Source organism: Stigmatopora argus, chromosome 1 (genome assembly GCF_051989625.1).
Source record: "Stigmatopora argus isolate UIUO_Sarg chromosome 1, RoL_Sarg_1.0, whole genome shotgun sequence".
NCBI lineage: Eukaryota > Metazoa > Chordata > Actinopteri > Syngnathiformes > Syngnathidae > Stigmatopora > Stigmatopora argus.
Window position 1 is genome coordinate 6,342,139 of NC_135387.1, and position 27,710 is coordinate 6,369,848.

General features: G+C 39.6%; 3 protein-coding genes across 6 annotated transcripts in view; 1 reads left to right on the forward strand and 2 right to left on the reverse strand.

Annotated features, from left to right (window-relative positions):
- The first annotated feature begins 75 nt into the window (after positions 1-75).
- Positions 76-7,178, forward strand: LOC144085026 (ninjurin-1). The gene is made up of 4 exons (XM_077614022.1): positions 76-764; positions 4,618-4,852; positions 5,064-5,199; positions 5,723-7,178. The coding sequence occupies exons 1-4, from the start codon at positions 702-704 to the stop codon at positions 5,805-5,807; spliced, it is 519 nt and encodes a 172-aa protein (XP_077470148.1). The 5' UTR covers positions 76-701; the 3' UTR covers positions 5,808-7,178.
- A 2,518-nt stretch (positions 7,179-9,696) lies between these two features.
- Positions 9,697-14,637, reverse strand: emd (emerin). The gene is made up of 7 exons (XM_077613953.1): positions 14,464-14,637; positions 14,305-14,384; positions 13,936-14,031; positions 11,704-11,738; positions 11,586-11,611; positions 10,116-10,169; positions 9,697-10,037 (listed from the first exon to the last, which is right to left on the reverse strand). The coding sequence occupies exons 2-7, from the start codon at positions 14,381-14,383 to the stop codon at positions 9,857-9,859; spliced, it is 471 nt and encodes a 156-aa protein (XP_077470079.1). The 5' UTR covers position 14,384; positions 14,464-14,637; the 3' UTR covers positions 9,697-9,856.
- Positions 14,638-17,372: 2,735 nt separating this feature from the next.
- flna (filamin A, alpha (actin binding protein 280)) overlaps positions 17,373-27,710 on the reverse strand; it is a 46,715-nt gene continuing 36,377 nt past the window's right edge. For 2 of the 4 annotated variants that reach the window (XM_077614312.1, XM_077614262.1), the window contains 17 exons: positions 26,424-26,498; positions 25,709-25,808; positions 25,491-25,631; positions 25,275-25,403; positions 25,025-25,198; positions 23,383-23,544; positions 22,712-22,915; positions 22,482-22,634; positions 22,278-22,400; positions 21,928-22,194; positions 21,705-21,842; positions 20,874-20,989; positions 20,125-20,257; positions 19,634-19,810; positions 19,332-19,550; positions 18,803-19,000; positions 17,373-18,607 (listed from right to left, as the gene is read on the reverse strand). In XM_077614312.1, coding sequence (XP_077470438.1) covers positions 18,423-18,607; positions 18,803-19,000; positions 19,332-19,550; positions 19,634-19,810; positions 20,125-20,257; positions 20,874-20,989; positions 21,705-21,842; positions 21,928-22,194; positions 22,278-22,400; positions 22,482-22,634; positions 22,712-22,915; positions 23,383-23,544; positions 25,025-25,198; positions 25,275-25,403; positions 25,491-25,631; positions 25,709-25,808; positions 26,424-26,498 — 2,694 coding nt within the window. In that variant the 3' untranslated portion in view covers positions 17,373-18,422. The remainder of the gene's footprint in view (positions 18,608-18,802; positions 19,001-19,331; positions 19,551-19,633; positions 19,811-20,124; positions 20,258-20,873; positions 20,990-21,704; positions 21,843-21,927; positions 22,195-22,277; positions 22,401-22,481; positions 22,635-22,711; positions 22,916-23,382; positions 23,545-25,024; positions 25,199-25,274; positions 25,404-25,490; positions 25,632-25,708; positions 25,809-26,423; positions 26,499-27,710) is intronic. The other 2 variants (XM_077614477.1, XM_077614398.1) reach the window with 1 other exon arrangement.

A 27,710-nucleotide genomic window follows, 5' to 3' on the forward strand; every position in this document is an offset into this window, starting at 1 on the left:
TAGTAAATATTCATTGTTGTTGTTTTATTTTCATTCATTCATTCATTTTCTGAACCGCTCATTAGGGTCGCGGGGGGTGCGGGAGCCTATCCCAGCTGACTCCGGGCCAGAGGCGGGGGACACCCTGAATCGGTGGCCAACCAATCGCAGGGCACGAGGAGATGGACAACCATGCACACTCACTCCCATATCTAGGGGCAATTTAGAGTGTTCATGCATGTTTTTGGAATGTGGGAGGAAACCGGATTACCCGGAGGAAACCCACGCAGGCCCGGGGAGAACAATCAAACTCCATACAGGTGGACCGACCTGGATTTTTAGCTACTTCACGGTTTTTCATTTATCGCGGCCATATCTGGTCTACATTAACCGCGATAATCGAGAGATTACTAGACACTACATTACTACTATGATATTAACACATTGGGTCTAAAGCCCAAGAATAGGGGGCGGGGTTAGACTTTTGGAGGATGGCCTGAAATATATGCTACCTTTATTTTTACACAGTAAACCTCCTACTCGACTGGGGACGTCCCACTGTAACTGGAGGAGTTTCCTGACTTGTTCATCCTGTCTGTCTTCTCAGAATTTTTCTCACTTTCTGCCGCTCTCTCTTCAGTCTCACTAGTGTTGTACTAAACCAGACAGCTTCTTGTCACAATAAAGGCAAGAAACATTGGGAAATTGACAAAAAACAATATATGGAGGGAGAACGCGCAAACAACGGCGAGGCCATCGCGCTCAATAAACACAATGACATTGAGGTAAGAACGATGCCATGCTTTTATGATGGGTAGATCAGTGTTTCCCAACCTTTTTTGAGCTGCGGCACACTTTTTGCATTGAAAAAATCTCAAGCCATACCACTAGCTGAAAATCTTCTTTATATTATTTTTTAAATTTATTTCTTTTGTGTTTGTTATTTATATTTTTTAATGATTCTTATTTTTTTATGTTTTAATATTATTTATTATTTATATTAATTTAAAACTATGTCACCTATATTAACATTATAAACACTAGGGTAGATAACATAGCTCAGAGGTGGGCAAACTACTCCACAATGGGCCGTAATGGGTGCGGGTTTTCATTCCAACCCATAGAGAGGGTACCTTTTCACCAATCTGGTGTCCCACAAGTGCAATCAGTGGATCGCAGTCAGGCGCTTCTTGTTTTCTGCAGAAATGTCATTGGTTAAACTGTCTGTGCTGGATCGGTTGGAACAAAAACCTGCACCCACAGCGTCCCTCGAGGACCGGTTTGCCCACCCCTGACATAGCTGAATGAAATATCAGAATAAATGAGAATTCGGTGAACTACCTCACCTGCTGGCACCCCCTATGCGGAGATGAATGAGCGTGTTGTTAACTCAGAAAGCTGTAGTGTAAGTGTCATATCTCATCTACCTGTGTGACAGGATTGTTTAAACTCACAGAAAAACGCTGATGCCCTTTATGTGAGTGTTTGTGTAAGCAAGGGCAAACAAAACAGAAGTTCCCCTTGCAATTTTTGTCCACATACGGAAGTGGATAACCTAAATTACTCACTCTGTCTATATAAGTAACTCAATACTAAAACAGTAATTGATGTCTGGTAACTGGGCAAGAACATGTTGTTCTGGAATAATTTTCTCTCGCCAGGTGAATCACTCACTGCATTCCGTTTGTTCGCCACTCCCTTTTGTAGCTACACACCTAAGTTCCTAGTAACATAACAAAAAGTACCTCTCTGAGGTAGAGCGAGGGGGTAATCCCACTTAGGATGGGAAATTTACATAAGATTTCGGCAGATGTTGGTAGAGTAGACTTTTTAAGAGTAGGGTAAATTCAATATATTATTAAACAAGTAAAAGTAAAAATAGTCATCCAAAAAATGAACTCAAGTACAAGTAAAAAATAAATATATAGTATACAGTGAAAAGAATACTCATCTTGTAATGTGTGATTTTATTTTTTAAACAATGAGATCTCTTTTTTCTCAGCACTGACTTATCTACATGAACTGTTATTATATGATAGACCAGGGGTGGTGAACACGTGGCTCTCGAGCCGCATGCGGCTCCCGACCAAAATAAATGTGTCTCTTTGCTTCTTATCAAATTTTGTATATTCTGTGACTCGTTGCCTCGTTTCATGTTGCTCTTATTTTTATTCTCTCTTAAAACACACGCACATTCATCAGGGCCCAGTAACAACAAATAATAAATAATATTTTTTAAGTATTTTGGCAGATTTTATTTTTTTATGCTGCTTCTGATGTAAGATGTGGCACTTTCACTCTCACAGTTTAAAATGTTGGCTCTTTGTGTCTAACTTGTTCGCCACCCTTGCTATAGCCGATTACATGATTATCACCCTCCCCCCAAAAAATCGACTAGAGAAATCTGGGTGAACGAGTCGTTAGCATGTCTGCCTGACGTTTTGGAGATGGAGTGTTCAAACCCCGGTGGGTTCCAGCCTTCCTGGTGAAGTTTGCATGTTCTCCCTGTGCCTGCATGTTTTTTCTCCAAGTAGTCTGGTTTCCACATCCCCAAAACATGCATGATAATGAGGTGGAACAATCAAAATTGCCCTTGGGTATGAGTGTGAGCCTGATTGGTTGTCCGTCTCCTTGTGGCCAGCGATCGGCTGGCCATCAATTCAGGGTGTCCACTGCCTGTGGCTCATAGTTGGCTGGGATAGGCTGCAGCCCCCCCTGCAACCCTTATGAGAATAAGTGGTATGGAAAATGAATCAATGAATAAATAAGCAATGCCATGTTAATTAAAACTCATCTCATTTTCTGAACCGCGTTATCCTCATTAGGGTCGTGGGGGGTGCTGGAGCCTATCCCAGCCAACTCCGGGCATGAGGTGGGGGACACCCTGAATCGGTGGAAAGCCGACCGCAGGGCATGAAAAGACAGACAATTATTCACACTCACACCTAGGGGCAATTTAGAGTGTCCAATCAGCCTACCATGCATGTTTTTGGAATGTGGGAGGAAACCGGAGTACCCAGAGGAATCCCACGCAGGCCCGGGGAGAAGATGCAAACTCCACACAAGTGGACCGGCCTGGATTTGAACCCAGGACCCCAGAGCTGTGAGGCCGACGTGCTAACCACTCTCTCCCGGTCCGCTTAATAAAAACTCAATGAACTAATTACCGTATTTTCTCGATTATAACACGCAGATTTTTGCTATATAATTAATTCCAATAGATGGGGTGCGTGTTATAATCAATAACTAAAATAAATTACAAATTTTCGATCGAAAAAAGCATTGTCAAACTCACTTTGACGCACGGACATTGTGCAATTTCCAACTTTGAATTCAAAATACACGCATATTAAAGATCGTCAAGCCTCAAAAACATCACAATCCTGCATTAATAAGCTGGAAAGTAGAATGGCGATAGAGACAAATGGTCAACGCCAATATTTTTCCTGTAACAGCATAAAAACACCATGAACTTACCGTCAGTAGTGCAAAATGGAAGCGTCCATTTTGTATTGCATTCCAGCTCACTGATTGGCTGATTTTCGGAGCCTGCCGCGCTCGGTACGATTATAAATTTTCGGTTTTACGTCATCTCGTAAAGCCGATCGAAAATCGGAAAGCCGAGACCACCACTGCCCCCCTCTAGCCTCGTAGTCGTCTCAGTTCACCCTCTCTCAGTTCAGTTTTGGACATTGTACAAGCAACATGGCATCAAAACGAGCAAGTTATACCGCAGCGTTCAAAAGAAAAGTCATCAAAGTGGCAGAGGAATTGGGCAACAGAGAAGCTGGAAGAAAATTCGATATTAGTGAAGCTAACATCCGTGGTTGGAGGAAGAAGAAAGACTCATCATTGAAAGAAAAAGCAACAGCAAAAGCATCAGGACGTGGAAGAAAAGCAATGTTCCCAGAGTTAGAGAAAGAACTTCTTAAAACGATTGCTGAGAGAAGAGCTGCAGGGTGTGCCATCAACACAGTCGAGCTGCGTATCCTCGCCCTGAAAATCATGAAAAAAAACAACAAGGATTCCGGCTTCAAATCGTCTGCATGTTGGTGCTATAAGTTTATGCAACGGCACGACCTATCTGTAAGAAAGAGAACGTCAATTGCCCAAAGGATGCCGGTGGACTACGGGAAATTTTAGGTGCGCACTATATTCGATTACTGTGTTTTTCCAGATGTTTTTGGCCCAAAATTACCTGCGTGTTATTTTCGAGTGCGCGTTAAATTCGAGAAAATACGGTAAAACCCTCTTGCCACTGGAACAACGAAATTTCCCGAATACGGGATGAATAAAGTTATCCAATCCAATCCAATCCAAAATTAATGAAAACAATAATATACTCTGCTGAAGGCCTCCAATAACTCACTTCTTTTAAATTTCATAATATTTAACTAAATGTGAAATGGCCAAATCATTAGAATTGGGAGGAGTGGCTGTGAATACTCAACTTTTCATTATGTTCATTTACCTCCGCCAGTGCAAGTGGATTGGACATGTAGGACCGTCAATGGCAGCCATTGAGTTTAATGAGTGTGAAGTAAAAAATAAAAAAAGTAATTTCTCATGTATGAAAAGTTACCATAATTAGAGATTAACTATATAGTGATTTCATTGAATTTGTGCTGTACCCCTCAGGCAACGGTATCCCCCTCAGGCAAAGTGCATCGGCGAATCAACATGAACCACTATGCCACCAAAAAGAGTGCTGCTCAGAGCATGCTAGATGTGGCTCTGTTGATGGCCAACTCGTCCCAATTAAAGACAGTTCTCTACGTGGGGCCTCGGTACAAATTCTACATCCCTCTTGTTGTCTTGTTGTCTATTTCCATCACGCTGCAAGTCATTGTGGGCCTACTGCTTATTTTTATAGGTGAGAAAAAGAAAGATCCTCCTTGGTTTTGTTGTTAAGCCATGATTCAAATTGCAAATGAAAAGATTACCTGTTTAAACCTATTCAAAAGTTAAAATTTGGACCTTATCACACTGTGTTCGAATTAATTTTGAGTTACATTCTTGCTAAGCAGTTTTTGGCATGGCTGCATTTACACAAAGTATTGTTTGTCTTTTGTTATGCTTGACAGTGAAGTACGACTTGAATGATGTACGCAAACAGGCCAAGTTGAACAAGTTGAACAATGTGGCAACCGTCTTAGTCTTCTTCACGGTGCTCATCAACATCTTCATAACAGCTCTGGGCTTTGAGAGCCATGCTATCAGGTACAGGCCAATAAATAAAATACCGTATTTTTTGGATTATAAATCGCAGTTTATTTCATAGTTTGGCTGGGGGTGCGACTTATGTGTGAAATAATCTACCTCCTGAGTTGGGGGAGTTGTTTAAAAGTGACAGCGAGGATGAAGATTTCATTGGATTTAGTGATTTGGAGTGAAACTGATAGTTTGGTAAACTTGTTAGCATGTTCTTTATGCTAGAGTTATCATAACTCTTAACATGTTACGTCGTTACTGACATCACCAGGCATGTCAGTCATGTAATGTTAGTATACCGTACACTTATTCAGCCTGTTGTTCTCTATTTTATTTTAGTTTTAAATTGCCTTTTCCCCAAAAAATGCGACTTATACCCCAGTGCAACTTATGTTTTTTTCCTTCTTAATTATGCATTTTTGGCTGGTGTGACTTATACTCAGGTGTGACTTATAGTCCAGAAAATACAGTACTCGGGGACACATAGTCCTATCGCTCTCTCTGTTAATCAGAAGGTCGTGTTTCTTCCCAGGTCATTGCAACATGGCACGATGTTAGAAGCAACACTTCAGGTGTCCCCTCAACATCCAGAGCTCAACATGACAACTGGCCTTTGAACTATCCTTTCAACTCATTGACTGTCGACAGATGTCCAATGGTTTTAGAATGGGAGATCTGCCTGTAAATGCTCTTTCCAATGCCGTTGATTGTAAGACGGGTTGGATATCTACTTCCGGCAATGAGTATTATTTCATGATCAAATGCAAAGTTTGCACATTGTCAGTTTTTTTTTTATTGTGTACATACAACAGAGCTCTATACTTCTTTTCCAAATGTTGCATAATTCGTAATTTTGTATTAAATAGTACTGCTAACAGTTTGTCTCATGTAAATTTGACAAAAATGTCATTTAATGTCATTACAAAATCAATACTTTATGATAAGACAAAATCTGCCACGATTTGATTCAAGGGCCTTCTCTCAGTTTAACACAATATGTACAAATTAAACATAATCAACACATTTTGAAAAAACCTTTTGACAATTTTGTGACCGAAACATTGCAGTCAATTGACTTCTTTTTTTGACAAACCAACAAACCTAAATGACAATTTCGATCAACTTGGCAGGATCATTGCTTAAGCAATCAATGTATTGATCGATGTAACTTTGCAAATGATAAAAATAATTATACATCCATAATTCCTCTTTCTCTTGAAGTAAATAAAAGTTAAAGGGAATGCAGTACAGTCATACCTCGACATACGAGTGCCCCGACATACAAGCAATTTGAGATAGGAGTACAATTTGGGGAAAATATTCATTTTGAGATACGAGACAAATTTTGATATACGAGCATACAGCAGACGCGAGGGGCTGCTCATAAAAACATCATGGGCACTGTCTTTCTGGTCGCAACTCCCTCGTGTAATGTCTCTACGAGCACTGGGCGGAGCGTTACATTTTTTTCAGTGTTTTTTTTCCGTTAGACAGTGCGAATGGCAGATCGATCGCTAATACGAGAGGACTATATACTACTTCTCGTTGGCAAGTGGTCGTGCGTTATCCTATTGTGAGGACATTTGTGAGCGTCATTTTGGGAATATTTTGAAGGGAAGACAAAAGCGAACAACCCTCGATAGGTTGCATCTGAAAGTCAGGGTGGAGGCGGGGATAATAGAGCCAACCCGGGAGAAGAAAGGTATCAAAATTTAAAACAAAATTAGAATTAAGTTTAGTGTAAGGTTAGATTAAATTAATTTTTCAGTGTCTGCATTGTAATCCAAGTTCATTTAAATTTGTTTATGTTATGTTACGAGCGCGTTGCCGTGCAAAAGTACCCCCCTCTGTCCCTCTCTCTCTCTCCCCGTGATATCCGTCTAATTTTAGTACTATTAAACACATTTCAGTACTATTAAACCACTAGTTATTTGTTACTTTGTTAATAGATGGCGAATTAGAACAAATAAAAATGTTTTCCAATCCAATATCCTGTTTTTGGTGTTTTTTCAGATGGTTGGAACGAATTAATTTGTTTTTAGTTCATTCCTATGGGAAACGTTCATTTGAGTTACGAGTAAATCGACATACGAGCTCAGTCCCGAAACGATTTAAGCTCGTATCTCGAGGTACCACTGTAGTGCATATTACGAGCACTGTGTATTCAAACATTCATCATTCAATTATAACTTATGACAATGTTTTGTTTGGGATGATTCAAAAAATGTTGTTTAAAAAAATGTTGTTTCTATGACAATGGCAAATGTACATTAACAAGAGAAATGTGTCTTTTAACCTAGAAAAAAAAACAATAAATTAAAGGCACAAACAAACATCGCATATAATGGCGTACTTCATGCAAGAAAAACAAAGCAAGTCATTAATTTAACAGCTATGAATTTGGTTGCCATTGATGAGATTGCAGAGATTGGACGCCCAATCTCTTTTGACCGGAAGGACTTGCGTTGATCTAACAAACCAAATTGGATTGAACGACTATTACGCTCAATGGCAGTGAAAAATGATCTCTTATTGCTAGCCATCCCAGTCCAAATAAAATTGACATGACTGGTATAGCAGTGAATGAGGTAAAAATATTTGAGTTTATCATGCTCTGTAAACTTAGCATTCTAAACAGTGCTCCGTTTACATTTTGGATTGACTTCTCTGTAAAGGAAGGCACAGGCTATATAAATAAAAAGGCTTGGTTTTTTTGTAGATTAAACTCTTTCACTGATATTGACATCTAAAGAAGTTGAATCCACACTCGCTGGGAAAGAAATGTTCTATAATTTGAATTACCTTATTTTCTTGCATATGTGATGATGAAATAAAAGAAAATTCCCCTTAGTTTTTTTTTGTTTTTTTTTCTTGTTCGAAATCGACAACTATTGTAGTAATATGAACCATTAAAATAATCGAGATATTTCGACATTAGAAGCAATATGACCGCCACAACATCTGGTAAGAAAATTGTCCTTTCTGACATTAAAAAGCATCAGGTTCTCGTCAAGATAGTCATATTTCTTTTTTCAAATTGAATAATTTGATATTTTGCATTTACAAAGACAGGCACATTAACTTCCTTATGATAATGACCCAAATAATGTGCAATCCAGCAGACGATCCTTTCGATTCATACAGTATCTCAGAAATACTACGTGCGATTTTTCTTAAGATTTTTCCTTTAAAAAACACATTTGTACTCCCTCTTAAAACCACGAATAAGGAGGTGAAAATTGTGAATTAGGGTGCGGAGTCTTATACGAGATAAATTGTATGGTTCAACGATTTTAAGGCAATTTTAAGGGTATGGCTTATACGCGGAGGCGGCTTATATGCGAGAAAATACAGTCTGCTCTTTCAGGCATGACAAATGTTCCCTCTAAGATACGCACGTGCGCAATACTATTCTCATGTTCTCAGCGCACAACAAACATATGCAGCGCACAATATAAAATCCAACCTGAATTGTAAAAAAAAAAAAAAAAAAAAAACATTACTATTTTTTCTGTGCCATTTTGCAACGCAGCTCAGAGAGTGGCAGCCGGTCACTCACAAACGACAAGAAACGGTAATCCAGCCAAATATGATGCGGTTCCGTCATATGAGTTTACTTGCGCGGCATGAGTAACTGTTAACTACATTGATTGGCTGCGTTAGTTATGCATTATGCCTGTTTTGTAGGTTAGCATATAGCTAACGGTTCGTTGGAGCTGCTACCAAGCCTTTATCATGGCGAAAAGACTGGGCTGTGGCAAAGCCACTCAACAAGGCAAAGTAAAAAAGAAATGCGGTTCTTTTAAGATGGAATGACTGCCAGAATATAAGAAGAACAAGAGGTGAAATTAGGTGTGAAAGGTCTCCTCTGCAAAACATGCAGCGAAGCTAAAGTTGTAAGCTAGATTTCCGATGAAAAATTATTGCATATAAATGGACTTGACTAACTCAAGTGACACATTTAGCAGAAGTCATTTAAATTAAAATGAGAAGTGAGGCCAGACATGAAAAATAAGGTAAAATTCAGATTTGTGCATTTTGTAGTGGTAAAATTTTAGTCAGATTTGTGCATTTTGTAGTGGTAAAATTTTAGTCCGATTTGTGCATTTTGTAGTGGTAAAATTTTAGTCAGATTTGTGCATTTTGTAGTGGTAAAATTTTAGTCAGATTTGTGCATTTTGTAGTGGTAAAATTTTAGTCAGATTTGTACATTTTGTAGTGACACAAGATGTTTTATTCATAGATATTAACCATTAAATTTTATCATGACTAGATCATTTATTAGTAGTAGACATGCACCTGCTTATGGAAGGTGTGATACTGTTGTGTGCCCATAGCGAGCATTTATGATGTTGCTCACACTGGTCCTCAGTGTCCTCAGGGAGGTTGTCTGTATGCCCAGATATAAAAAAAAAGAGAGGGAATATTGGACATGACCATAAGTAGGTTGAGCATGAAACTTGGAGGTTTTAATTTTCATCCCAATAATGCGGATGAAACTCGGACGCAGGTTGGATAACTTTATTCATAAGAGTGTACAGAGCTACTCCCACTGGCTGCGGCGTGAACGGCGCCATCTTGGAATGTTATTAAAGTGTGCTTTGGAAATGAGTGCGATATGAGTAACGGGCGAAAATTACCTGGAATCCTAGAAGTGGTAGTTAGTTTATTGAAATTTGAAAGGATTTTCATCCATGGTCATGTGACAATAGGTATAGTAGGCCGCTGCCAATAGTGCTAGAATGAGGAGCGTTTTCATCAGTCCCCACATGCTGCATCCAGACTGCCGTGCCTCTTTGGTGTGAATGGCGTTTCGATTGGCCGCTCTGCTCCTATGCTGGATGGCTCTGGAGCAGAGAAGGGAGGGGAGGACCACCATTAAATTATGTTATTTGCGTCAAAGTCGTTGACTTTGAGAGACGTACTTTTCCTCTGCATCCGATTCCTCATCATTTAGTTCACTTTTGTTTCTTTTCAGCCTGGGTGGAAAAATATTTCACTTTCATACTGAAATCATATAAAAACATAATTTAATAACCCAATAAACAGACGAACTCATTGCCAGAGTTAAATTTACCAAATATAATTAAAAAGTATTGTAAGTCCTCCAGTAAGTACATAACTATAGTAACAATAATTGAAAATACATAGAGCAAAAATCAAATTAAGAATTGCAACTACAAATTGTAAATCCTACATGGAAACACTATTAAAACATCATTTTATTATTAAAACCAAAGCAAATATGGAAAATTAATAAGGTTTATTACAATTTTGGGGGGGAAACACAAAAAAATTAAACAATACCTCTATTTTAAACTGGTCACAAAAAAACTTAATTTTAAATTAATTTTGGATTTATTTTGTTTGTGTTAATATTTAAATTTTCTTTCAGAAGAGAAGACAACTTTTTATCTTTGTGGAGCCAACTCCCCGGAAAGTCTAAGGTCTGGTCCTAACAGTTCATACTCTACAGAAGGGAAATGTGGTCTAGAGCTTACCGTAAGGAGAGGAAGGAGATGGTGGTGGCGGAGGTGACAATTTACAATTTTAAATCCCAAGTCTAATTCATCATCATAATATTTAAAATGTTTCAAATTCTGATTGCACCAAACAATTGATTATATTCTTCTTGAGCGAGGATAGCGCTCCCTGGGCGGACTCGTGTGAGCAGGTGCCCTGCTAACGTTTCCCTGGAGCAACTTTTAAAAAATTATTTATTCCTTTTACCCTATAAACTTGCCAAAGGCTATTTGGGGAGGGCTGGCTTTTGTAATAGAAAGGGATATTATCACCTTCTGGCGGACAAGGACATGTTTTACGTCTCCCATTATAATAATTGGAAATTCTTTATTGTGATTATGTGCATGTGTTCGTGTGCTTTGTGTGTTGCCTAACCTTAGCTTTCTCTTACACTTATACAGCTAAAGGAATAAAATCGTTTTTGTACGATTATTATTGATTTTAATAAATTAATAAGTCATTTTATTATTATTTTCTCTGATTTTTTTTGTTTGCTCACATCTTTCATACTAAATTATAACACCTTAAGAATTTTTAAAGGGTTAACAGTGGGACGAATTAGAGAATTTACAGTAATCCCTCGAATATCGCGGCTTCACTACATCACGTTTTTTTTCTAATTACATTTTTTTGTAAGTTTAGAAAAACGTGAAAATCCACGCTGAAACTCGCAAGCGGAAGCCACTCCCCTGTCCTCCGCTTGCTACTAGAACTCAGCACTGAAGTAAAGAATAAATAAATAAATAAAAATTACAAAACAAGTTCTGGAAACAATAAATTTCTTAAGTAGAGGTATAACTGTACTTTTATAATTTAAAAAAAAAGGATTTAGGCGGTAGGTTAGGCCATAGGTGTGTTAGCGCTGCACTCACGTGTCTTCATAGGCTTCATGCTTGACCTGCAAAAATTAAACCAGAAAGAGAATTAATGTATTTAGCTGGTCTTTGTCAAAACAAGAGTAACAAACAAATGGTGGGAAGCTGCACTCACAGGTCTGCGGTATGTGACGTACGTAATTTCTTCTTCTGTTAAGAGATAACAAATCCATACACTTTTGTTACTTTTGTCACACTGCTTGAATATAGCATAGAACTTCTATATTTCACACAGTAGGCTTTTGTCAAAATACCCCAAGAATCAAGAAATAATGACAGGTCCATAATTTTCACAAAACTGAGAATTGCCTTCTGCTATAACACAGCAGAAGGATGATTGGACGCCACACAATTGGATGTCTAAGTGCTCTTTTTTTTTTCTCTCTCTCTTTTTAAACAATGGTGTATGCAGCTGGTGGCCATCTTGCGTGGGGTGACCAGCAGTTGAAAATTAGATATGAAACACAACACCAAAATATTATTTTTAATGCTGTGTCGGTCTGGTGTTGCCCCAAAATATGTATCGGTACAACAATAATAAATCTTATCCTAAAAATTGCCTACTGCTCATTAAATGTTTGACACAGCAGACTGATATATATATATATATATATATATATATATATATATATATGTGTATGTATGTATATATATGTATATATATATATATATATATATATATATATATATATGTATATATATGTATATATATATATATATATATATATATATATATATATATATATATATATATATATATATATATATATATATACAGTGGTACCTCGTCATACGACCGTTCGTCATACGGAATGCTCGTCTTACGGGGGAAATTTCGATCGAATAATTCGCCCGTGATGCGGTCAAAATTTCGTGATGCGACCAAGCCAGGTTGCCATGGCATTTTTTTTGGCATATCTTTCGTGTATAACAATATTTACGAGCACCGGATGAGCTATTCAGACCAGGAAACGCACAACGCGCATGCGCGGTGAAAAGAGGGCTTTCTGGGTAATGAAGTATACTCGAGCTCGCAAAAGCATCCCCGGTAGCAACTCTATCATAGGCGCCGTTCGAGGGGATGCGAACACAGATGCTACAAGCTAAAAGGAGCCGCTAGCCAGCGCCCCCGAAGCTCCCATAAGCAACGGGGCGATCGCTGATAAAAGACTCTGCTCGTTGGCTGCTCATAAGAACATCGGGGGCACTGGCTCGCTACAGCATCCCCGGTAGCAACTCGATCATAGGCGCCGTTCGAGGGGATGCGAACACAGATGCTACAAGCTAAAAGGGAGCCGCTAGCCAGCGCCCCCGAAGCTCCCATGAGCAGCGGGGCGATCGCTGATAAGACTGCTGCTCGTTGGCAAGTGGTCGTGCGTTCTCCGATTGTGAGGACATTTGTGTGCATCATTTTCGGAATATTTTGAAGGGAATAGTACGACAGCAAACAGCCCATGGATAGCGAACGTGAGGGTGGAGTGTTTGTTCTGTTTACGAGTGCGTCGTGTGGAAAACAAACCGAAGCCCCCCGCCCCTTTTGTGCGTCTCTCTCTCCCCTCGGCGAAATCCGCCCAATTTTAGTTAGATTAAACACTTTATTTCTATTAAACCACTCGTTATTTATTACTTTGTCAATATATGGCGAATTATAAGAAATAAAACATTTTTTTCAATCCAATATCCTGTTTTTGGTGTTTTTTTCAGAGAGTTGGAACGAATTAATTTGTTTCTCATTCATTTCAATGGGAAACTTTACCTCGAGTTACGAGTATCTTGTCATACGAGCTCAGTCCCGGAACGGATTAAGCTCGTATCTCGAGGTACCACTGTATATATATATATATGGGTTCAAATCCAGGTCAGTCCACCTGTGTGGAGTTTGCATGTTTTCCCTGAGCCTGTGTGGGTTTTCTCCGGGTACTCCGGTTTCCTCCCACATTCCAAAAACATGCATTGTAGGCTGCTTGCACACTCTAAATTGCCCCTAGGTGGTTATGCGTCTCCTCGTGCCCTGCGATTGGCTGGCCACCGGATCAGGGTGTCAACTGGAATAGGCTCCAGCACCCCCCGCAACCCTTGAGGATAAAGCCGTTCAGAAAATAAATAAATTAATGAATACCAAACCACATATATTAGCTTGTAAAGAAATGCATCAACTATTTATCCTACAATATACACCACTGGATGGAGTGGGGGGCTACAGGCATTTCAGACAAAAAAATCACGGACTTAAGATGACCAATTGATTTGTCACTGTCAGTCCTCCCAGGTTCAACAATAGAGAATGTGTTCTAAGAGCAAGAAAAACATGTTTGTTTCTTCCTGCAATTTGCCATTGTTGTTTTACCTTCCTCTCTGTAGTAAGTTTTATCAGAGGAGGGCGTCACTGACTGTTCTTCCATGGCCTTCTCCAGCTTCTTCACATACAATTTACGAGTGGAATCTGTGGTAAGACACACGGTCAACGATAAACTCTTCAAAATACACATAAAAAAGATGCACAACTCTGTATAACGTGACTTTTAAAGGGGAAAACCCTTCGCGTTGTGCTATGGAGTGTCAAATTGAATTTAATGGAATGGAATACAGTCACTCCTGGTCGCGTTTGTACCTAAATCTAATTACGCTTGCTTTTTTCAATGCAAATCTAAAAGGGGATAATGACATAAAAGAACACGTTACTGAGTTTTAAGTAATAAAAAGATCAGTTTCTTACCAACTATGGGTCCATGTTTAATGCCGTATTTGGAAAGCAACACGATGAGTTCTTCATCGGTTTTGTCACTCAAAGACATTCTGCGAGATAAACAGATAGAAGAAAAAATGCACGGGGGGCTGAAACTAAAAAGAGTGAGTATAAAAGACTCAAACTTACATTAGAAACAGAAATAAAGTTCCGCGTTGAGAAAATTACTAGCCGACCAGACCAGTTTTAGTGAAAAGAATGGAGGGCGTGTTGTAATCGATGACATCACGCTCCTAAGCCAATCGGTCCTCTGCGATTATCTTCATTGAAGAGTTAGAAAAAAAAATATTATTGTTTTATTTTTAAATATCTGTGATTCCTTTATATCTCATCTCATCTCATTTTCTGAACCGCTTTATCCTCATCGCGGGGGGTGCTGTAGCCTATCCCAGCTGACTCCGGGCCAGAGGGGGGGGGGGGCACCCTGAATTGGTGGCCAGCCAATCGCAGGGCACAAGGGGATAAACAACCATTCACGCCTACACCATACCAAGGGGCAATTTAGAGTGTCCAATCAGCATACCATGTATGTTTTTGGACTATGGGAGGAACCCAGCGGAAACCCACGCAGGCCCCAAAGCTGTGAGGCCGACACGCTAACCACTCATCTGCTGAGCCGCCTACTCTGACCAATAATATCAACCTAATATCTGTATATTACTGTCAAGTCAACTAAGTGGAAGACACGCCTGCCCTCTCCAGACCAACAGGGGGCAGAAAAACCCCAATCAGACGAAACTCTCTACACTTCCTGCCTGAGGTCACAGACACTATATGATAGGTTATACCAGAATAACCCCAACACTATATAACAGGAGTGGGCAAATCAGTCCTCAAGGGCTGTCGTGGGTGCAGGTTTTTGTTCCAACCGATCCAGCACAGAGAGTTTAACCAATGAGATTTCTGCAGAAAACAAGAAGCACCTGACTGCAATTCACTGATTGCACTTGTAGGACATCAGATTGGTGAAAAGGTGCCCTGTCTATGGGTTGAAATGAAAATCTGTACCCACTGCGGCCCTTTGTGAAATAGATTGCCCACCACCACTGGTATATAAGCTCAAGAAGCTTAGTGAATTCCAAACAGCAACTAAGAAACCAAAGACACCCTTCAGTTCCCAGTCATACGCGACTGGTTTTCAATCTAATCACCTTCCTGTCACCCTAAGCCACAATAAACTGTAAAAAATGGAGGAAGACTTTGAGTTGTTCATGCGTTAGGAAGACCGGGGCCTTTTTCAAGTTGGGGCCAAAAACTGACAGACTTACAAAGCAACTTGACAATTACATTTTTTTCTAAAAGGTGTTTATTATTCTATACATTTTTTTCCAGCAGGTTGCTGATTTCAAATCTATCATCAATTATTTACCGCATGCTTTAGTGTTCTAGCATGAACACTAAAGCAGATAATTTATCCAGAAGGCAGCACAGCAGATGAGTGGTTAGTGTGTTGGCCTCACAGTCCTGGTGTCTAATCCAGGTCAGTCCACCTGTGTGGAGTTTGCATGGTCTTCCTGGGCCTGTGTGGGTTTTCTCCAAGTACTCTGGTTTCCTCCCACATTCCAAATACATGCACCCCCTGCCACCCTAGTGGTACGCTGATTGGACACCCTAGACTGCCCCTAGGTATGAGTGGGAGCCTGAATGGTTGTCCTTTGTCTCCTTGTGCCCTGCGATAGGCTGGCCACCAATTCAGGGTGTGCCCTGCCTCTGGCCCAAAGTCAGCTAAGATAGGCTCCAGCACCCCCACAACCCTAGTGAGGATGAAGTGGTTCAGAAAATGTGTTGTCCCTATTAATGGTAATGTCTGCAGAGTGCATTTCCCTGAAACTTTACAAAGGTTTTATATTTTTCCTATTGAAGATTTAAAAATAATAATAATTAGGAGTTAGTATTGACATCTTTTCAAATAAACCCTTGCTACATTATATGCAAAAAAAGCTCAAATTTGAATTCAGCATCCCAGATACATCACCGTTGGCTTCAACGCAAAATTAAAAGAGCAGTTATTTACACAGTTTTTCATTGTAAAAATAGTAGATAGTAGAAGTGAAGGACAGTAAGCAAACACTCATCACAACATTATTTGGATAAAAGGGTAATGCAAACATTATGATGGCACAAATATGAATTGGCAGGGCAGTAGCGCTATATAGTTTCAGTTTTGATAAAGTGTCATTTGTACAGGGGCAAATGTGTATGGAGAATTATTTACATGGATTAACTGGCATGAACTGCAACAAAATCAGTCTTTTACTACATTGCCTTGCTGAAGTAAGCATAGATGATGGCAGCATTTTTCAGCATTGATGCATTTACAAATGTTAATTTCCCTTTGCCACCACAGCTGCTGGCTTTTGAACTTTGGGCAAATAAGGCACGTAGTCCATTCCATCTCATCTGGTGGGCACTGTCTGATTTCTACAAACTTTTTCCAAGTGTCGATTTGTTAACAAATGCCATTTTCCACATCGTGACTCCCCTTCTCAGATGAGATTAGGCCTAGAGAATCTGGTGGTGTTTCTAAGTATTGACATCTTTTATGACTTTCAATTTGCAGTTTAGTTTTAACTTTCATTAGTCGTCATTGGGATGAACTGTTAACAGAGAAGTTTTAAGTGTGTCTGAGAATACAATGCAAGATCTTCTGGGGCACTTTCAGTGAGGCGTCACGGAAATCTTGTTGGTTTTTAGCATCGCTGCCTACATGCAGATATTTGTCCAGTCTCAACATATTTTGATATGTTCCCTGGACGATGAAAGAACTAAATGAGTGCGAACTGTAACTGACAAACTTAGTATTCACAGGGTTGCTTACTAAATGGGGAAAACCACCCCTTGCTCTTAGATGTGCTGTAACTGGATTCACATTAAATTGAAGGTAGTGAATCACAGCAAATCTTGACCAAAGCACTAGATTTGTTCACGAGTCGAGACGTTCAAAATTTAGTCTCCGGTCTAAGAAAATTTTAACACCCTAGTGTAGTCTGTAGGACATGACAATTATTTCTGCAGTATGGACAAATGAAACAAACCCATTTTGGCAGAAAAATACTAAACAACTTTATTGTGTATCAAAATACTGTCTTACAAACACATTTAAAAAGCATTTTTATTTAGGTTTTTGATGAACAATAGCTATTAGAAAAAACACTGGAGGAATCTCAAAATTTGAGAGAAAGACTCAATAGAATAAACAATTCTGTACTTTTTTGGTCACCGTATTGGAAAGATATGATTAAGAACAACATCTTTGTCCAGCATATTTCTAAAATGCTTCCCTTTTTAATAGGCTGGTGTTATCCAGAAATCGGATGTTTTACAAAAATTCACATAGAGACCCCTAAAAAAGCAGTGCTGTGGTGAGCATAAGACGAGCTTTGGGTTAGATTGTTAACGGTTTACCAAATGCTGATACCAAATGTTTAGTTAGATTCCTACTCTAATGTGCATAACAATTTTAAGAAGAGCAGTGGCTAAAACTGGTTCACAATATCAGCAGATAAAACACCGGTGTTATCAAAAAAACAAAAGAAAAGCATAATGAATAACAGCGTGACAGGGCATTTTCCATTTACTAACCAAACCACCACCACCACCACAAAACCCACCTGTGTTTATCATGAGCAAAATTCTTTTTTGTGAGCAATTAAAGTGTTATTTGACAATCAGACAAAGAAGGCACATTTGCACTGGGTTTGTATTGCCCATGTAAAATATATAGTAGTTCCATTTGGGAACAGACTCAGTAGAGGCATTATAGACCGAAAAGAAAGCCCACTGTCAAAGCCCACTACAGTATGCCCTAGTTTTTATCTATTTTCTATATTTTTTTAAATGTGAGAACTGTTAGTTTAGTCATTAAAAAGGTGCCTTATTCTCCTACCCGTGAATTTGTTAGAAATTGATTTTACAGGTGAAAACAAGAGTAATATTTGCATCTTTGGGAAACTGGTGATTTTCTAAAAAGGTTTAGCTACACTGAAATCAGAAATGTATAAACGTGGATGGGACATGGAGCTGTAAACAATTACAACAGTGGTAAGAGAAGTTGCTGATGGTGCAAGTGAATTTTGCATTTTCTTTTTTTAGACAATGATGTGGAAGGGACTGCCCGGAATGTGCTCATCACCCCACTTGACAACCAGGATGTACTCTCCTTTCTCTTTGAGCTGGTAGTTGACATTGTATAGACGGTTGCCCAAATGTTTTACTACGATCTCCTCACAGGGAACTTTAGGGCCGTCCACCCCAACCAACAGCATGTTACGACCTGTGGATACAGAGAGACATTTGTATGTGAATGTTTTTTTTTGTGAGCAGCTTTCTGACTATTCAAAATTAGACTATTGTGAGCTTTGAGCTAGTTGCTCTTTAGCCAATTCAGAATATTGTTTGTTAGCTATGAGCTTAAGTCAGGAGTTATCCAAGAAGTGATGTTTAGGGTACGTTAGAATCTGAGACACACCTGCTTTGCTGCAGTCGACACTGAAGCTGTTCTTCTGACCAACAAAACCCTTGGTAATGCCCAGGCCTTTAGCCACCACCTTACTAGCATCTGACTGGAGAGGAGCACCTTGCTGAGTAGAGCTGAGGGCACGAGTCACCGGGTCAACCATGACAGAGGTGGTCTCATGCAAACTGTGACTGGAAACAAGCTTGGTACCTGTTAAGAATTAAATGGTGTAATCAACCACATACACTATCAATCCTTACTTGTACAGTAATCCCTCGAATATCGCGGTTAATGTAGACCAGACATGGCCACGATAATCGAAAAATCTTGAAGTAGGGTCACTCCTAATTTTTTTTTTTTCATTCCTCAGTCCTAGTAGCAAGAGTTGCTTCTGGTTACGAGTTTCAGCATGGATTTTCACATTTTTATGAACATTCAAAAAAAAAGTTTTTAAATAATAGCGGGGGGGGGGGGGGGGGGAAACCGAAGTAGTGAATTCGCGATAATTGAGGGATTACTGTACAGTGGACGGCTCTCTCACCAGTGATCTTTGCTTTGAAGGGGCTTCCCACAATGTGATAGGGTCCACCATACTTAATGGATATGAGATAATTGCCTGGTGCCATTGGGGTGTATGTGACCTTGTAGCCTTCTGAACACTCCACACAGTCCATCTTCACTTTAGAGGGACCATCAATGGTCACAGCCAAAGCTCCGGGGCCAGCATTGGTCGTGTTGACCACAAATTCACATGCCGTTCCTTTGGAAAAAAGTTAAGGTGGCTCAGTCTCTTTCTTTTTTGTAATGTATTTTTCTTTCATGAATAACTATGCAATTTGTTACCTGTACTGCCTCTTTCCAAGCCTGGTCCATAGGCAGACACCATGCCAGGGTCTCCTGCCTGGCCCGTCTCTCCAACTCTGATCTTGAATGGACTACCAGGGATGTGACTTCCATTGAACTTAACATCGATAAGATAGAGGCCATTTTCTCTTGGGATGAAGCGGACTGCGTACTTATCTATAGAAACGAAAACAAAATATGATAGACTGATTGTCTAATTGTAAAATGTAGAAGGGGGTCAGTTTAAAGCATATGCTTCATCCTACCAATGATATTTTTCATGTATTTTTTGTCCTATTTTTTTTGTTTGTTATATTTTTGTTCCAGCTTACGTCCAAATTAAAGTAATCAGATCAAAATACCCTTCATAGGGTAGTAATTTAAATATATTGAGATAAATCTTTAATAAGCAAAAATAGTCACGGAATTGACCCCGGAATTTTCCACAAAATTTTGTATTTGTCTTAGAATTATTATTTTTTTACGTTTACCTTGGTCAATCTCAGTAACGCAACACTCTTCCAGGGCTCCTGAAGGGCTGTGAACCTTTGCATCAATCACACCCTTTGCTCCATTCAGGCTAACTGCAAACGATGCTGGCTGGTTCACCTTCAAGCCAGACTCCTGCTCAACAAAACACACTCATACTTAACTCTGCATCACTATTTATACATGCATTTCAAGTATGCCTGAGATAATTACATATAACACATTGTTTTCTACCTTACCTGGAGGTCGCTAAGAAGGCTAAAGAGGAGGCTGCATAGTAAAAAAATGCCAGAAGGAATTTAGCACAACGTAAACGGTAAGAAAGTCCAAGTGATGGCAGTTAATGTTCTTCTTATGACATCTAGACACGCTTCATTTACAGCCATCTATAGTATGTAAATCTTAATATAAAAAAGTAGAGAACAGCCCATGTTAGACCTCTTTAACCCTTTAGCGCCCCGTAGTCACATTCAGCGGTGGGAGACTGTTGGAAGCCTTTAGAATGAGGCACGAGGAACACACACAGTCCTTCCTTATCCCAGAAGCCTGTACCACTGCCCAATAATGACGCAGCTGCTCATGAGTGAACTTTCAAGACATTTGAGCCACTAAGATCAGCTCTGTTGCACTTTCCGTCTTTCTTCATGTATTTTACAGTGAGGTCACTTTACAAGCAGCTGCGTTTTGGGCAGTGTACCGCAGCCTGGTGTGTGCTCACACATGGACATGTGTGCGTGTCTCAGAGCCTCACCTGAAGGCTAGCAACAGTGAGGCGTCGCGCATCGTCCGAGGGGGAGGCCACTGGAACAATGAAGGGGCTGTCAGGGATGTGCTCGTCATTGAATCGGATCGACACCTCGTAGTCTCCTACACACAAAAACACATTTCCAATTAACAGGCATAGGACATAGGATTTAAAAAAAAAATTAAAAAAAAGGCTTTTACACTTGAGATTCTGATTTGCCAAGTTCTGTCAATTAAATCTTCAATAACTTGCATTCAGAGTACTGTATTGCTAAATCAGTGGTAACAAGATGAAATTCTGAATTGATTAACGGAGTTGAATTAACTTGTATATCTGGGCCATAATTGTATGTCTGAGTAAACTGAACTTAAAATGATAAATTATATGAATTGTATTGTATCTTCATTCCCGATGCATTCAAAAGAGTGCATTGGCTACTAAGCTGTCACACTGGTGTTTGGCTTGGCTGTCTGCAAACTCAACTACAATGGTGGTTGTGCGAGTTTGAGCCCTGCGTGGCGCTCTATTGATTGTTGCCTTGTATTGTAAAAGGATTTGTTCCAATGTTATTGGTTTCACCTGCATTTACCAGATGGAAATAAAGAAAGTTTGACCCCCAAAATAAAAGGAGACAGAAAATAAATGTATACCACATCATGCTTATTGTACAAAACAGCATGCTGCATTTACTATAAACTTCCATCTACTTCCCAGTGACAACTGGTGGAGAAGCCAATACAGTTCAATTAGCTGTATACAATGAATCATTTCACTCGAAATGACCTCCAAATGGGACATCTTTGATTCAATGTAAACACAGTACATCCCTTGTCTCACCTGGCTCTTGCACAATATAAGAAACTCCACTAGAGCCATCTTTGCGGTCTTCAAAGGCAATTTCAGCTTTACTTGGCCCCTCCACAGCAATGCTGAGTCCTCCAGCTCCAGCTTCCCTTGTCCAGATGCTAAATTCAGCTTTACACAAAACAAAAGGCTCAAACCAAGCTTCATTTGCTCTCATTTCATTGCGGCATATAAAAAATTCAACAAAGACACCCACCTGGCACTCCAGCTTCCGCTCTCTCTAGACCCGGCCCACCTGCACGGACCTTATGTGCCCCTCCCTCTCCAAGCGGACCAACAGTAAACTGGAACGGGCTACCAGGGACGTGCATCCCATTGTATTTCACACATACCGTGTGCACACCCGTCTCGGTGGGGACAAAACGGATGCAGTAGGTGTTGTTTTCCCCCTCCATAATGTCGGCTTGGTGAACCTGACCAGAGGGGCTAGTCACCTGAGCGGCCATGTCTGCTATGCTGATCTCTAAAGAAGAAAGCAGTATGTTGTTTGAACAGTCGATGCTCTGAGAGAACAACTTTTGCCATGACTGATAATCTCTCTGATACCTGGAATCTTGAGGCTAAGGTCACACTGGCTACCAACATTAGCTACAGATGCTGCCCTCTTCTTCCTCGTGATGCTCTCCTTCATCCTGCCCTCGCCTGTAACCTTCACTGTGAACGCACTCCCTGCACAGATGAATGCAAATAATGGTCAATGGTTAGCAATTGCGGACATCGCTGCTACAGTCTACGCAGCAATTTCCCTACCTGGAACATGCTGGTCAGCAAATTTGATGTTGATGATGTAATTCCCAGGTTCGGTGGGGCAGTATGTGAACTTAGAGGTGCCATCTTCTTGGTCCTCAGTGTTGATATCTACTTTGCTGGGTCCTTCGATGGACAGGCCCAAGCCACCATACCCTGAAGAGACCAAATGTGAGAAAGTCTTTAGAACCATTCTCAATTAGCGATTTGCAAACTTTGACCAAAACCTATACCTGCATCACGAGTGTCAATGATGAATTCAGCAGGCTCAAAAGTCTTGCCTTCGCTTAGCCCCACGCCACTCACACGAACGCGGCTGGCGTCGCCAAACTGAGACTGGTTAATCATAACAGAGATGGGGCTACTGGGAATATGGCGACCATTTTTCTTGATGTTCACCAGATGCTCTCCAATCTCCTTTGGAACGAATGAGATGCCTGGAAGAGACAAATACAACGCAAGGTAATTCAGATATTTCTTAACAACCATACATCTATATTTTGTTTTTCTAACGCCACCAGTATAAGAAACCTAGAGAAGGGACAGGATATGTATTAGGTTCTTTAATATTTGTGTTGAATATAACTCAAGAGTGAATAAAAGGATTTGTATCAAATTTGTAGGATGTGTTTGTAATATGGAGAGAAGAGGAAGAGATAGAAGTCAGTGCAAACAAGTACTGCATGCTGTACTTCATTTCCAATGTGGAGGTAACAAGGTCAAAGACCAGAGATGACAAAAGGAATTTTTCGATAATTTTATAATGGCTTGGCCTACGTATTTACCTCGAAAGTGAAGTGTTCATGTTCATTTTGGGGCATATAAGAAGGGAGTACCCATGAATTTACAATTTATGCAGAAGTCTGCTCTCTTGAGTTTTCTAGTTTGGACTAGTATTACTGACCGACAAGGCCATTGCGTAGCTTCTTCAAGAGGCAGGCTTCTTCACGGCCAGAGGGTGTAATGAGCGAGGCTGTCAGTTGGCTGTGATCGAAATCGCCAATGTCCAGAGGAATGTCAGCGGCTGATCCCACCTTCAAATGTGACATCCTCATCGAGTCATCCCCTGGAAGACAGAACATGACATTGTGATGCACCGTGACAACTACAAAACCACCCAATCAACATACATCGATTATTTATTGCAGTGGTCCTCAAAGTGTGGTTAAAGTACAAAACAACAGAGACTGAATTAATTGTTCAATCTATTTTAATGCATTAATCAAGTACAGTTCAGTTGCGTTCAACTATGCAAGATTCACATTTTAGTTTTAAAAAGTTTTTCTAATATTTAGGAAATACCATCCGAACTCAACATTTGAAATGTTTTAGGGCATTCTAAAAATACCATGAAATTCAAAATCTTTAGTGTTGTATTGGAGCCATAAACAAACCTTATTTTAGTTTTTCATTTTAATTAAATAATTTTGTTTTATTCATTAATAAATGGAGTATAAAATTATACATTAAAAATTCTAAACATACCAAGTAGATATATATTATTCCAGGTTAGTGTAAATAACCCTACATTTACATTCAGATTTCATTTATTCCACCAGAACTCTAAGTGCAGTGTTAATTCTGAAACTGTGGCTTATAAAAGTAATAAAAAAAAAAATTGGGCTATCACACCAAATGTTTTAGTTCATTGTGTGCCATAAGATGCTCATATCACATTGACGGCGATAGACATCCAATCCATTGTGATAGTTTGGCAGCAATCATTTGTTGCCAACCTCTCCCAGTCACAATGTTTGAACATCTGTCACTGTCAATGGCAACCAACAACCTGGTCCTGATGGCTATGGATTCATAAACTACTATGAGATTAAAATTTAAATAGGACGAACATTGCATCACAGATAATAGCATTACAAGATTCAATTCATTAAATGTTGAAATTGAAATGTATTTTGTTGCAACGTGAAACCCAATTGTTTCACTGGCTTCAATTTTGTTGACATCAAGTCTGTGACCACAAAACTTCTTTGCATAATGTTAGGAGATTGTATTAAGTAATATTGGGAATTAAAAAAAGTCGTAATGTTACGAGATTTAAGTTGTTCTTTTGTTTTACCTTACGTGAAATGGAAGTCTTTTGGTTTCAAAGGCATCAACATTGGGCCAAGTAAAACAACATTGGTTTTCATGCCATATTAGGAGACTTAAGAAATATTGGGAGTACAAGTCATTGAATCATGAGATTAAAAACATTACATTACTTATTTTTACATGACGTGAACCGGAAGTTGTTCACCAACTTTTGGTGACATTACGTCAGTGTAAAAATTTGGGAAGATTTTGGAATAGTTTTGGGGTTTATAGGATCCCAGTTGATAAAACTTTGATGAGCACAACTTTATATTGATAATATAGGCAATAGTTTTAAATTAGAAAATTTTCACCCGGTATTGTGCCTTGAGATTTTTTCAATGCAAAAAGTATACTGCAGCTCAAAAAAGGTTGTGAAACACTGCTTTAAGGTGATACTGTTGTGTTGAGAACCACTAACGTATTGTATTTCAGGATTTCCAAAGTATATTTACCAGTAATCTTAGCTGAAAAGGGGCTGCCAGGAATATGCTTGTCATTATACTTGACCAGGATGCTATAGTCTCCTGGGAGAACAGGCAAGTAGGACACACTGCATGTCCCATCTTGGTTATCCAGGCAACTAATGTCTGCTTTTGATGGACCCTCAATGGCTAGAGACAAACCACCTGAAAAAAAGACTTGCTGTATGAAAGTACTGTACATGGTGCTTTATTTCCAGGCTACTTCATCAACAACACATACCCTCTCCTGCATCTTTCGTGTTGACTGTGAAGAGAGCAGGCTGGTTCACTGTGCCATGGATTAAGCCAGGACCATAGGCGCTGACATTACCACTGTTCATGTAGTCCACATAAAACTGTAGGGGACTTCCTATGAATGTCACAGATGACTCCATAAAATTAGAACAGTAGTCTATTGTGTTTGAGGTTATGCAAGGTTTCAATAATAGAGACATACCAGGGATGTGAATTCCATCATATTTTATGTCCATCTCATGCAGTCCAGCTTCAATTGGTGCATATTTAACAGTGACAGTGCCGTCTTTGTTATCTGTGATATCAGGCTTGGCAACCTTGCCTGATGGCATTCGGACCTCACCTTTCGTTCAGGAAGAGACTACAGTGAGCCTCATCCAACCAAAAAGAAGCGACCAACTTGACAATTCATTTCCCTACCGGTAATCTCCCCCTTCTGAATGGTGAACGGAATAACCAGATCAAAAGGCCTCAAACCCGTCACATCTAGACCATTCATTCCAAGGGGTCGGTCTGTTGCCTAGGAAAACAGAAAGCAAAGGACTAAGTCAAAGTGTATGAAGATTTTGAACTTTGAAATATCCAAGCGAACAAAATGGAATGACACATTGAGGTGAAATGATCAAACTTGTTGATCATTGGTGCGATGATGAAGATGATGGCCAAGCTACCAACACAAACTGAGAATGAGATGAGGATTTAGACACTATAAGGTCAAAGGACAATGGATTCAGAAGACATCTCCACATGGATGACTGTCAACGCAGATCATTTGTCCCTTCAGTAAATTGTCAGAGCACTGGGTAACACTATGGTTCAAGCTGAACGGTGGATTTTTGGCAGAATCAAATGATTGCAACACTCAATATAAAAATGTTAGCCAGTGTCTGTTTGTTACTGAGCAACTCTGTTGCGTTGTCCATGTTAAGGGTCCTGTTAATGAAATGGAGCAACATGGTGAAAGCAAGAGAAATAAATGGCTTTTAGGTGTGAAACCTGCAATTAGAGACAACACAAACGGATGCCTGACATATTTGATGGTGCACAAGCGATGACGAAGTAGGGAAAGAGACAAATGGAAAGCTACGTAGGACCATACAAATTCTGAAAAGGGTGGGGCATAGTATTTTGGTACCCAGGGCTGTTGAGTGTAGTACTGGGGCATTTGGCGCTGCTGCATGAGTTGGTCTGATGGAGCTCCTTCCAGCGCCTGGGGGAGGGGCGAGAGATTGGCAAGAAAATAGAAGGGATTGCAGGGAGGTAAACGAAAAGTGACACCAACTGGATCTAAAGCTTATTTTTGTGGGGAGATACTTCAATAACAAAAAGGCAACTCTTTGGCAGAGTGGCGCTTGCAGTTTCAACACTCCTACCAAGATTTGACAGTAGCTACAACTCACCCTCCATTCTTTGACCAAAGTCAAACCTCACAACTGTGCAAGATGAAATTGACGAGATATGCACGGTATGTGATTTTAGCTGTGCCTGCTACTTCGCTAGCTTTATTTAGTTATTGGACTGTCACCATGCTACTTCGCTAGCTTTATTTAGTTATTGGACTGTCACCATGTAACAATAGTAAATGTCACTGATCTGATGTAATTTGGGTTTGTATTGTCAATTAAAAATACAAAATTGCCGAGTCATGGCATGTGCAGTTCAGTTTGACAAAAAAACTTCAGTCATAACTCCAGTAATCGCTCGAATATCTTGATTAATATAGACCAGACATGGCCACAATAATTAAAAAAAAAAAAAAAAAAAAAATCGCAAAGCACGGTCACCCCTATCATAACTACCTTTTTTTATTCTACAGTGCTAACTCCTAGTAGCAAGCGGAAGACAGGGGAGTGACTTCGGCTTACGAGTTTCTGCATGGATTTTCACATTTTTATGAACTTTAAAAAATAAATAAAATAGCAGAAAACAATCGCCACGAAGTGATTTCGTGATAAGTGAGGTCGCGATAATCGAGGAAAGACTAGTCTTGTAGAGCAAATTGTGGATTTTCTTTTTTTACAAGATCAAATTTTTAAAAATCCACAATATCAATGTAAGCGACAATTACTTCAATATAATAAGAAAATATTGGGAGATTAACACTACTTAAGACGATTTTGAACATTCATGAGCACAGGTGGAATTGCTTAAGCCATTTTCACATGTTAAATTGGTTAAGATTGCATAAACACACAACATAAAGGTGGTGACAGCCTGTGTATCAATATGTGAAGCAACCAATAACACTAGTATAAGGACGTGTGCTGGTCTTCTGTTGTTGACCTCATTAGGTTAATGTGCCAATTACCCAGAAAAAGGAACTGTTTTTAAACCGCAAATTCCACTGTTAATCGGCACCTTTATGTTTTTTCAAATGGCTAATGACTTACTGTTGGCCTAAAAGCTTTGAAATTGCATAGTA

Excerpts from the sequence above, each read along its gene's own strand:
- emd (XM_077613953.1), bottom strand. The coding sequence starts at position 14,383 with ATGTCTTTGAGTGACAAAACCGATGAAGAACTCATCGTGTTGCTTTCC. Across the intron at positions 11,739-13,935 it reads AACTTACTACAGAGAGGAAG|AAGAAGAAATTACGTACGTC; the intron begins GTAAAACAACAA and ends ATCTCTTAACAG. Across the intron at positions 10,038-10,115 it reads GAATCGGATGCAGAGGAAAA|AGCCATCCAGCATAGGAGCA; the intron begins GTACGTCTCTCA and ends TCTCTGCTCCAG.
- LOC144085026 (XM_077614022.1), top strand. The coding sequence starts at position 702 with ATGGAGGGAGAACGCGCAAACAACGGCGAGGCCATCGCGCTCAATAAA. Across the intron at positions 4,853-5,063 it reads CCTACTGCTTATTTTTATAG|TGAAGTACGACTTGAATGAT; the intron begins GTGAGAAAAAGA and ends TATGCTTGACAG. Across the intron at positions 5,200-5,722 it reads TTTGAGAGCCATGCTATCAG|GTCATTGCAACATGGCACGA; the intron begins GTACAGGCCAAT and ends GTTTCTTCCCAG.